This window comes from Strix aluco, chromosome 22 (assembly GCF_031877795.1).
Source record: "Strix aluco isolate bStrAlu1 chromosome 22, bStrAlu1.hap1, whole genome shotgun sequence".
In the NCBI taxonomy this organism is placed as follows: Eukaryota; Metazoa; Chordata; class Aves; order Strigiformes; family Strigidae; genus Strix; species Strix aluco.
Window position 1 is genome coordinate 1,221,661 of NC_133952.1, and position 11,211 is coordinate 1,232,871.

Sequence of the window (11,211 nt, forward strand, 5' to 3'; positions counted from 1 at the left end):
CCTTATGCAGCCGCCCAAAGCAGCCACACGCCAGCGTTGGTTCCTCTCCCGGTCAGGAGCATTTGGGATGGTTTGGAGGAGCCTGGCTGACGCAGTCCACAGCTGCTGCCCAACAGTGATGCCTGTTTGTGCTCCCCGCAGCGTGCCAGGAGAACAGCTACGGCGAGAACTGCAGCCAGACCTGCGCCTGTTTCAATAACGCGACCTGCAGCCACGTCAGCGGGCGATGTCTCTGCGCGGCCGGGTGGACAGGACCCACGTGCCAGCAAGGTAACGCACCTCGGCCAGCGTGCGTTAAAAATGCCATTTCTCAGGGCGGGTGGGAGTTTTCCATGGAGCAGCAACTACAAAAAGCTGAGACAGGGCGATAGCAAGGCCAGACTGCAAGTAAGATGGTAATTAGCTGTGTGGCGCTTCCTGATCCATTCGCAGAGAGAAGCCAAGAGGTTGCCCTCTCTGAGAGCACCAGGAATGGCACTGGCGTGCGGTTCCGTAGCAGCACGTAGAGTAAGAGCTTGATCAACCACTGCACTGAGCGTTCAGACACCAAGTCAGCGATGCCTTTAGGCACAGCTCAGTGAAACCGTGCACAAGAACAATTATTCATGTGCTTAAATGGCTTTTTTTTCTCTGCCAAGCACTGGCACTATCTGGATCGAAGAGGGGCACGTTCTGCAGCGCCCAACCGAGTGTCTCTCCTGGCTACTCGGCTCACCCAGGCTTTTTTGTTTTGTGTATTTGCAGAGCTAGGAAGGCTCTAAAGAGATCAGGCACCCAGTGCCCTGTGTCATCACCGCCTCTTTCCTGAGGGGGTTAAAATACCAAATGTCTTTGTGTGGGCAGCTAAGCAGCCTCAGGGTGTCGTTGGCTTCTCTCTGCATCTCACTGCAAGCAATAAGGGCTTTGTTTTATATCAGGCCGCCCACCTATCGCTCTGGCTGGCTACCAGAGCTGTGCTGTTTGCCTCTGGAGCTCTTTTCTGACTGGGATGTTTGCCTTGGTTTTCCCGCAGCGTGCCCGGTGGGTTTCTACGGGAAGAACTGCCGCCAGCGCTGCCTCTGCCAGAACGGTGGCACGTGTGACCCGGCCACAGGGCTCTGTGCTTGCCCCGAGGGGTGGACAGGGCTGGCCTGCGAGCTGGGTGAGTAACGCCGCAGAGAAGTGGGCTCTGGCACAAGCTTGTCCCGTTTTGGACTTGTTTTCCCCCAAAGGCTGGGGGGATGAGGTGCACGAGGAAGAGCTGCTGGTCCTCCCGCGGGCGCGGCGGGTGTCTCACCGTGTGCCTCCCCGCAGAGTGCGCGCAGGGGCAGCACGGGGCAGACTGCCGGCAGCGCTGCGAGTGCCGTCACGGGGGGCTCTGCGACCGCCGGACGGGCCACTGCCTCTGCCAGCCCGGCTGGACGGGCCACAAGTGCGAGAGCCGTAAGTGGGGACACGGGGCGGGGCGGTCTGCGCACTGCGTCAGCGCCCGGGTGCCACACAGCGGGGTCCCGGGGTCCCGGGGATTTGTAAGCGAGGATGTAAAATCTGGATTTCAGCACTGCAGGGAGAGCTCGCGGGCGCCGCGTGCCCTGGTTTTGCCCACCGCTGTGCTTTCTGCTTTCCCCAAGGTGATGGTGTGTGTGGGGGCACAGCAGCGGGGCCAGCGGGAGAGGGTTGGGGTCCCCCAAGGGCCCCCCCAGCATCAGTGCAAAGCCGCAGGCTCCAAGCAGGGTTGTGACACAGGGCAGCAATTGCTCCCCCCGCCGCCCCACTACTGCTGAAAGCAAAATGCCAAGTGAAGATCTTCTGTTCCATTTATTTTAAGAGTAGCAGAAGATTATCTCCTTTCTGCTCTTTCTTCTACTCTTCCCTGTATCTGGGCTGATTCTACTGACCCTAAATGCCTGGCTTTGGTCCTGAGCCCCAGCAAATAATTACATCTGTCATTCGGCAGGCTGCTGTGTTCACCTTATCTTTAAATGTAACACATACCCTGGCAATCCCTTTGCTATGAGGAAGTGTTGAAAAGGTTATTGGCCTTGCTAAGAGCAGCAACAGGGACCTCATCGAGTATCAGCACACCAAGAAGAGACCCGCAAGCTTCTTCCCTTTCAGGGGTCACAGCTCCTCAGCCTGGCATATTCCTTACATCACGGTGTAAAAGGCACATCTTGGTCCGGTGCCACGACTTGTCAGCAGAAGTCAGGGCATAAGGGAGCTGCCCAGTGCAGCTATTTCTGCCATCGGCCACCCAAAGTGCTCTCAGGTTTCCTGCCTGGGAATGTCTCTGTTTGCAGAGGCTGTAAATGGTGAGGCTGGTGGCCAAGACATGGCCAAAGTCGAACCCGCAGCTCACGGCGCCGGCCGAGGGCAAGCAGCCGGATTCCGCCGCATCCTCAGGCACGTTGTCCCCTCCCAGCGTCGTATCACACAGCTCCAAAGCCCCGCACCTAGACCCCCCCCCGCCGGTCACACAGCACGTTAAGCTGCCAGAGTGGGGATTGCAAAGGACGAGCGTACGGGGGTTTGGCTTCCAGGTGCCCCGTGGTTCTGGCCGTCATACCCAGGGGACTTTCCTACCTCGCCCTGCCCGCGGTTGCCTGCACTGAGCTTATGCCCAGGTTCACTTTTATAATCTCTTTGAATAGGAATGAATTAAAAACCCCACCCACGCATGCACAAATTACATGACTTTTTTTAAAACAAAAGCTCGAATCCTCCCCCTGGCTTCCCACAGAGCTGTATTTCAAACCGCACGTATGTGCAAACATCTGCCCAGCTGTGCTCGGTGCAGCCGTGCTCTCACCGCAGCTGCGTGCACAAACTTGGCCCTCGCCTGGACAAGCAACCTGTTTGGACAGTTGTCCAGGGACTTACTGATATTTTTTTTGCATTCACTCATGAGGCAGAACTAAAAATTGGGTTCGTAGATTTTGCACCTGCAGTGGTAACTGCTGCGCAGTGCTGGTACTGCACACGCTGTGTGTGGCAGCTGCTGTAGCAACCAGGTGACAACAGAAGAAGCAGCAAAACTAAACGATTGCTGCCGTGCTTGAAAATAATACAGCTCTCATTAAGCAGTGCCAGGAGTAACACTTCCAAGAGCATGTGGCGCAGTTAAAAGACCTCCACGCCGGGTTAGGTGACCGCCAGCGGAACGCTTCAGGCTCACACACCCTGAGCAGATTCGAGCGGTGACGCTGCCGAGGCGCTCACGCCCCTGCACGCTCGGGTCGGGGCCGTGCAGTGATTTCCCAGTACGTGCCGTGGGGTGAGGAGAGGGGCTGCAGTCTCCCCGTGCTGCCAGGCTGGTGCTGCCCGTCACCACCCAGCCACAGGCACGAGTGGCCGGTAGCTCCAGCCACGCCGCTTGCCGGAGCGATGGCACCTTCACGGGCTGGCAGAGGCCAGCAGTGTTGTCACAGCACCCGCCCTGGCGTGCCAGGAATGAAAGGCACATAAAGAACGTGAAGCGTGCACCTACAGAAACTGCAGTGGGGAAAAAAAAACAACCCACGTCGCCTTTTTTGTGTAACTTGTGGCCTCTCCCGTGTTTGCATCGCTGCAGCTTGTCCGCAGGGGCTGTTCGGGGCGCGCTGCGGAGAGCACTGCGACTGTGGGGACAACGTGACGTGCCACCACGTTACTGGTGCTTGCGATTGCCCCGGCGGCTGGAGGGGCCGGCGCTGTGAGAAAGGTGAGACGGATCCCTCTGGGGAAACCGAGGCTCCAAAGTCTGGGAAGGAGACAAATTGCATTTTTAATAAGAGCTACAAGTTGTGGCAAAACGTTTTGAGGAGCTGACAGCCTGCGCCCTGAGAGAGGCTTTTGGGTTGCTGCAAAAAATGCTGCCTCGCTGGCTGCTGCGGCAGGGCCCTGCCTCAGGAGCTGGCCCCTGGGCTCTGAGGCCTTTCAGGCATCGGCAGTAACGTGAAAGCCAGTCAGCACTTCCATCTCCTCGCTTGTCTTCCCGCAGCCTGCCTGCCGGGTTCCTTTGGGAAGAATTGTGCCAGCCGCTGCGCCTGTCCCCCGGGAGTGCCCTGCCATCACGTCACCGGCCGCTGCGGCTGCCCGCCGGGCTTCACGGGCTCTGGATGCGAAAAAAGTGCGAAGGAGGGAGTGATCCTCTTACAGTTCTGCTGACAGGCTCTGGGAACATGACGGGTCAAGCAATTGCTGTATAAAATACAGGGGGGAAAAAAAAAAGACAAACAAGGAGAAAAAATAACCCAACAGCGAGCTGTGCCAAGGAGCAACTCGCATTTTGGCAGCTGGGTGCATGCCCGCAGAGTGTTAGCAAAGCACAGGGAGCCAAGTGGGAAATCAGAGCGACATATTTATCCAGAGGATTAGCAATAAATCAGTATTAAAATGAGCTCCTGTGGGTATGAGCAAGTCTGGAAGAGACAGAGGCATGTGAGCACATTCCTTACCCAGAGGACAGGGGTGTATTGGTGATGTCTCTGTGTGTGGGGATGGGAGCTTGCGGGAATGTGAGGGCAGGTAGGGCCGGCGTTGCAGAAGGCATCTAATGCCTTTAAGTACTTGGTTTTCTTTTCAATCCAAGTCTTTCCTGGAGTCGAGGAACCATTTGCGCACAGCTCCCTTTGCTTTTTGGGTGGTAGAGAACTTTCACTGTCATAAAAGGCTTCTTAAATCCTGGCTTAAAATAAAAAGGGAAAAAGAAGTCTTGCACAGAGGGGTGGGATAGCTCCAGCTCAGCGAATCTGGGTCACCTTGGTGCCCTCTCTCCTGCCAGCCTGCCTGCCAGGGACCTTCGGTGCGGGCTGTGCCCAGATCTGCCAGTGTGCCGGAGCCACCCAGGAGTGCCACCCTGTCACCGGGGCATGCGTCTGTGCCCCCGGCTTCCACGGTCCCTCCTGCCAGCTGGGTGAGTCCGTGCCCCGTTCCTCCACCGCGTCACCCACCCTCGCAGCCCACGGCTGCACTTTGTCCTAAAAACTCGGTGCCGGGAGCTCTGGCGATGCCGGGGCAGAGCCACTGGAGAAGCTCGCTGGAGCGGTGTCAAAGCATGGGAGCTCACGGGTTGTCGTCCCTGCTTTCTTGCCGTGGTTGCCTTCGGCCTCATCACTGTGGCTGAGGTCTTTTCTCATTCTGTTCTTAACCGTTGCCCAGCTCTTGCAGCTTGGGAGCTGAGTCTCTCCAGGCAAGTGGTTTCCTGCTCCCTTGCCCAAGCCTGGCCCTGTGCACAAACAAGAAGCAAAAACCAAAAACCTCGCACACAAACCTCTGCGGTGGTTCTCGCTGACTAATCCGCAAGTAGGAGTTCATGTAAACGAACCTTCCTTCTCATCTGCGCTCAGGCCATTTTTTTTCCCATTTTTCCTTTTTATGGGATATTTTGCAGCAGGATCATCAGCAGAGAGGTTCTGGACAGTCCGAAGCTCCTTGGCGTTGTTGCTTGTTTGCCATGAGATACTTACCAGCGCTTTCTGGGATTTTCTTTGACTCTGGCTTCGGCCTTGCAGCAGCAGTCGCATTCCTGCACTTCAGGGGCACCTGGGCATGGCTTGCAGGAGCTTGTGTTGTTTGTGATACTTGGCTCACGCCTGGCACGGCTCGTGGGGGGGATGCCCGTGTGTGAGCTGTGTTGCTGTAGCTGGCTGACTCGTACGTGCTTTGGAGCAGCTCTGTGCTGCAAAGCCCATCAGAAACCCATCGGCTGTGCCAGCCTGGCACAAACCCGCTTCCAGCAGAGCTGCCGCCTTCCTCTCCCATGGAACGGCTGCATGAATCCACGTGGTGGATTTTTCCAGGGCGTTTGGACCTTCTTGTCACCTTTTTAGGCGCTGAGGCCTGTTTTCTGTTTTTTCCGCAGAGTGCTCCCCGGGGTGGTACGGCCGTAACTGCGAAAGGCCGTGCGAGTGCAGGAACGGGGGCCTGTGTGACCCTGCCACCGGGATGTGCCACTGCCCGGCCGGCTACATCGGCGCTGACTGCGCTGTCGGTGAGTGCCCAGGGCAGCCGGAGGCTGCTGAAAACGCTTCTCTCCCTCAGCAGAAGGAAACCTAAAAGCTCCTTCCCTGCTCTGTCTGCGACCCTGCGCGCTCATGACAGGGCTGCAGGCTTCTCCCGCCCCCCCATCGCTTTGCTCGTGTGCCATTGCGGGGTCTCTCCTCGCCGCCCTTCAAAGGTTTTTCCTCCCCCCCAGGATGTCCGGCTGGTCGCTACGGCCAGGACTGTGCACAGGTGTGCTCCTGCGGGGACGGCGCTGCCTGTCACCCTGTCACCGGGGACTGCATTTGCCCCCCAGGACGAGCTGGTCCCACCTGTGAGCAAGGTAAATATTCACCACAGGGTCGTGCATCAGGACGAGCAGTGTTTCAGGCAGTGGGTTGGAAAAGTGGGACCTATTTCCTTGCCCTGAGTCCTCTGCCTGTGCTTGGGCACCCCTGCCCGAACCGTGCCGTGCTCCACGTGCCCACGGCCACCTCCTCTGGTCCCGCAGGCTGTGAGAAGCACCGCTACGGGCTGGGCTGCCAGCAGACCTGCTCCTGCCGCAACGGGGGGCTGTGCAATGCAGCCGACGGCTCCTGTTTGTGTGCACCTGGGTGGACGGGGAAATCCTGCGAATTAGGTAAACCTGACTTGGGTGCGTCATCCTGTGCCGGCCCAGGAACCGTCTGGTTCATACTGGGCCCAGTCTCTGTTATCCCCCGCTGTTCCTGTTCTGCCTCACCACCCCACGGCCCAGTGAGGTGCAGGAGCGGGGCCGGGGTCGCTGAGCAGCTCTGCCGCTGCCTCTTGCCTGCAGAATGCCCGCCGGGAAGGTACGGCGCCAGCTGCCAGCTCCGCTGCGCCTGCCTGCACAACGGCACCTGCGACCCGGCCACGGGAGCCTGCCGCTGCCCTGCGGGCCGCTACGGGCCCCTGTGTGAACACAGTGAGTTGTGGCAGCTGAAACACCTTTGGCTTCGCGAGGAGGGGGGTTTCTAAAGCTCACCCAGGGAGCGGGACACAGAGGCGTGACCCTCGGAAGTCGCACACACGGCTGTGCGCACTGATGGGCTCTTCCTCTCTTAGTGGTCACAGCAAACCCTTCCCGGGTCACCGAGAAGGTAATTTCTGTTCTCTGCGTGTGACCGCTGGGTACAGAGGTGCCGTTGCGAGGCAGCTGGGCACGCAGTGTCGTGTTGGGCAGCTGAGCCAACGCTTCAGAGCTGAGCTGCCACGCTCGGCAGCAAGCTGGTAGCCCTGCCCGGGGCCACTGCGCCCTCAGCGTGGGCACTTCTGGAAGAGAAAGGCTCGCTGCTTCTCTCTGGTGGGCTGGCGGAGGCTTTGCCGCAGCGGCTGCAGAGCACAACCCACCCATGCTTCAACGAGCTCTCCGCTGCCTCCATCCCAGGTTGTCCCCCGGGTTTCCATGGAGCTGGCTGCCGGGAGCGCTGCGACTGCGAGCACGGAGCAGGCTGTGAGCCAGCCACTGGCCGCTGCCAGTGTCCCGCCGGGCTCGGCGGCGAGCGCTGTCAGACAGGTACCCCGTCCTCCCCTGGCTCCCCCAGGACAGGCAGGGGGCCTGAGGCTCGCTCTCGTATCATCTTGCCTCTCGCATCTCCCCTCTCAATGCAGGCTGCGCGGAGGGAACGTTCGGCGAGGGATGTCAGCAGCTCTGCGACTGCCTTGGCAATGCGCCCTGCGAGCCAGCCACGGGGCGCTGCCTGTGTCCCCCCGGGAAAACCGGCCTCAAGTGTGGGACAGGTGAGTTGAGCCCCAGTGTGGGAAGGTGAGGAAGGCGACCAGGCCAGAGGGGCACTGACAGTAGGCTAGAAGCCCAGTCTTAAAATGGACACAAACCCCCTCTTGTTGGAGCTGAATTCTCATTGAAGGGAGGCTTTCTTGTTTGTGTGTGTCCCCTCCAAGAGTTAGAGAGTGTCTCAGCAGAGGTGGTCGCCTCTCCAGCCTCTATTTGTAGTCAGGTCTGAGTGCAAGTGCTCCCCTGGCCCCCAGTGCCCTTGTATTTAGATTGCGAGAGCTGAAAGGCTGAGGATCAAACGCAGAAGAACCACCTTGTTGGCCTTGGGATGCTCTGACGTCCTGTATCACCGGAGCTCCAGAGCAGGCTGGGGCGGGGGGGGAAGGCAAAACGCTCTCTGCCTTATCTCGCGCTCAGCCTCCACTGATTGCACGGTGGGAACCGCTGGTCTGAGCATTTCTGCTCCGGCGCAGAAGCAGGCTGAGGGCTCCTCTGTGCCCTCCCCAGACTGCCGGCCCACCAAGTACGGCCCGGACTGCAGCCTGCCCTGCCAGTGTGCCGCTGGCAGCGCCTACTGCAACGCTCGGAACGGGCAGTGCCTCTGCCTGAACGGCTACCTGGGGCCGACGTGTCGGGAAGGTAACGTGTACACGCCGTGCCACAGCGGGGAGTGGGGGGAATCCTCATGCAAAACCAGCTGCTGCCTGGGGATGCCGTGGCACCCGAGCTCGGGCCGTGGCACACGCCCAGGTCGGTGGTTTTGGTAGTGGTTGGCATTATCAACTGAAAGCGGCTCCATAACGTAGCACCTGCCTCTTCCCAAGGCCCTCCCTTGGTTCACCATCACCCCAGCCATGAGGGAGGTTTCGTGAAAACGCTGGCTGCTGCGTGCTGACAGCACTGTGAAAATAAAGCTGCTCAGCAGCCGAACCCCAAACGTGCCCCTGGGAAAGCCAGGGCACAAAGCCCACTCTTTTCCGGGCACACTGGACCATGGTGGAAAAAAACCCACAGTTCTACCCAAACCACAAGTGAACCTGTTGGCTTCCCTGTGGGTGCTGTGTGGTGCTGCTGCGGGGGTGGGTGGCAGCACGCGCGGGCTTGCCATCGGCCCAGCACCCTCCTCGCCCCCCGGTCAGTGACACACCCCGGCCAGTGGCCTTTGTGCGCTGTGGCTGCAGGCAGCAGCCTAAAAATGCTGCTGGGACGCGAAGGCACGGGGCCTGGCTGCGGGTGCAGGCTGTCTGTCTGTCCGGATAGACTGACTGACGTGTCTCCACTTCCCTTCCAGCCGTGCAGCCGCCAGCGCCCACCGGGTCCCCGCCGGCCGAGCACTAGGTCCTGCCGGGAGCGCGCCCGCGGTGTGGCCAAGCAGCCACCCGAAGAAGCCAAGGACCTATTTAACGAACTTGTTTACAAGCCACACGAGCCGTTGCCGTTTCCTGACAGCCCCAGCGGCTGCTGTCGGGGCTGCCTGAGCGAGGCTGAAGTGCCCAGTGTAACCAGTTCACCACCACGACGGCGCAGGCTGGCCTCCAGGCACGCCGTGAGGGCAAGTACCCGGCCAGCAGCGCAGGCCCTCGGCCAGCCACCGCAGGAACCAGTTCAGGAGCCATCGCTTCTGGCCAGCGGACTTTGACGGCTCGTGGCAAATCGCTGGCCTTCATCTTTTGGGTGCTGGGCTTGGGGAGGGGGCTGATTTATGGTCCAAAGTAGGTATTTATGCAACAATATTTATGGGAAGCTGCACAGCAGCGTTGTCAGAACTGATGGCTGAACGTGCCCGGCTCCCCTGAGATCACACTCCTGTAGAAGTACCACCTCACTTGATTTTTTTTTTTTGTTTAATTTGACTTTGCGATGGTCTTTTACTGTAAATTATCACTTGCCGTGGTGCGGGCTGCTCATGACGAGCTGTGCAGGGGGTGGGAGCTGGGTTTTCAAACCAGGAGTGTGTCAGCCCACTTGAGCTGCCCGTGTTGATTGCTCCAATGAGAAGTGTAATAGTCAAAGATACCGTGTGGATAGACACAAAGCTCCTGCATGGTGCAGTAAATGCAAATCCCTATTCACGTGTTCTCACCCCAGCACGGGACCCTGCGTTATTTTTCCGTTCCAGCTGAACCAGGAGTGGGGAGGAGGCTGGAGGCGGGAGGCAAAACCTCGGCTGCCACCTGCAGCGACGGGAACACCGTGGCCCAGTGAGGTCCCCGACAGCCTGCCCGAGCCGGACCCCTTCGTCTGTTTGCACAAAGCTCTTGGGGAAATAGAGCCCAAGAGCCCACGATGTCAAAAGAAACCAGGAGACGGGCCGTTCCCGTCCCGGCACATCTGCCTCTGCTGCTGCTGCTGCAGCACAGCCCTGCCCAGGCGCTTGGCCTTTAAATTATTCCCACAGGGGCCAACTGAAAATAATAAAAGAATTGTTTCTTTTCCTGATGGAATTTATTTTAATCTGTATATAACTTGTAATTTTTTGCTAATTCTTTTCTTATTTTATTTCTTCCTTAACAGTATTTTTTGCATTAGATATCATTATTGTGAAGAAATAATGTTAATATAAGTATGTAGTGAAGGACCAAAATTGTGTAATTAAGGTTGTATGTTGTATGATTGATAACCAGGGAGTAGGAAGATTTTGTCCATGTGCCAAATGACCCTGATCAATCCTGCTCGTCTTGCTGCCGATTCTCCAGACAATCACACGTTTCGTTCCGTTTGCCTTGAAGCGACCGTTGCGTTAGACGAAGGTTTCTGGTCCTTCCCTCGGCCGGTCGGGAGCCCAACGCCGCCTCCACCAGCAGCCAGCGGCCCCTCCCCGCGCGCCCTCCGCCCCACGCGGCGAGCCAAGGGCCCGCGAGAGGCCTGGGAGGCCCCGGGTGCAGCCGGGGGGCCGCTGGCAATGCCGCCGTGGTGGCCGGTGATGTCACTGCGGTGGCTAGTGATGTCACCGTGGTGGCCAGCGATGTCACCGTGCCATCCAGCGATGTCACCGTGCCACGTGTCCCGGCAGTGAGGTGCAGAGAAAGGCTCTGCCTCGCCAGCCCTGCTCCGGGAGAGCCCAGAAACGCAGCCCGGCCTCCAGCATGGGGCTGGATCTGCCCTGGCAGCTGCCTGGAGTAACCCCCATGCCTGAGCATGGGATCGCAGCAACTCTGTACCTGTATTTTTTATACCATGATTTTTCTCCCTGTGCGTATTTTTTAATACAGTTTGTTTGCTTGCTCTTCTCACGTAGCTAGTGTCTTTCTTTTTGGATCCCAACTCCTCTAATTTAGCACTGATGAAAAAGTTTAATTCTTCCACAGTTAAGACAAATAAACAGCCTCACTGAATTTCTATTTCTCTTGTCTCTCTCAGTCAATTACCCTTGAAATGTGCTGCAGCTGCCAGCAGGTTTTCAGTCAGCTTTTCTGAAGGATGTTTCCTGAGATGGGTGTATGGCAGGAACAAGGCAGAACGCTGATGCCAGCAGGAGGAAACTTCCCTTTCAGAGCCCTTAGTGGAAAGCTGGC

General features: G+C 58.3%; 1 protein-coding gene across 1 annotated transcript in view; it reads left to right on the forward strand.

The window, feature by feature from the left end:
* Window positions 1–11,037, forward strand: part of MEGF6 (multiple EGF like domains 6) — a 102,903-nt gene extending 91,866 nt beyond the window's left edge. Inside the window, exons 26-39 of the mRNA XM_074848395.1 lie at window positions 142–270; window positions 1,013–1,141; window positions 1,294–1,422; window positions 3,551–3,679; window positions 3,959–4,087; window positions 4,742–4,873; window positions 5,822–5,950; window positions 6,155–6,283; window positions 6,452–6,580; window positions 6,758–6,886; window positions 7,349–7,477; window positions 7,573–7,701; window positions 8,204–8,335; window positions 8,988–11,037. Coding sequence (XP_074704496.1) covers window positions 142–270; window positions 1,013–1,141; window positions 1,294–1,422; window positions 3,551–3,679; window positions 3,959–4,087; window positions 4,742–4,873; window positions 5,822–5,950; window positions 6,155–6,283; window positions 6,452–6,580; window positions 6,758–6,886; window positions 7,349–7,477; window positions 7,573–7,701; window positions 8,204–8,335; window positions 8,988–9,034 — 1,730 coding nt within the window. The 3' untranslated portion in view covers window positions 9,035–11,037. The remainder of the gene's footprint in view (window positions 1–141; window positions 271–1,012; window positions 1,142–1,293; window positions 1,423–3,550; window positions 3,680–3,958; window positions 4,088–4,741; window positions 4,874–5,821; window positions 5,951–6,154; window positions 6,284–6,451; window positions 6,581–6,757; window positions 6,887–7,348; window positions 7,478–7,572; window positions 7,702–8,203; window positions 8,336–8,987) is intronic.
* Window positions 11,038–11,211: the final 174 nt, after the last annotated feature.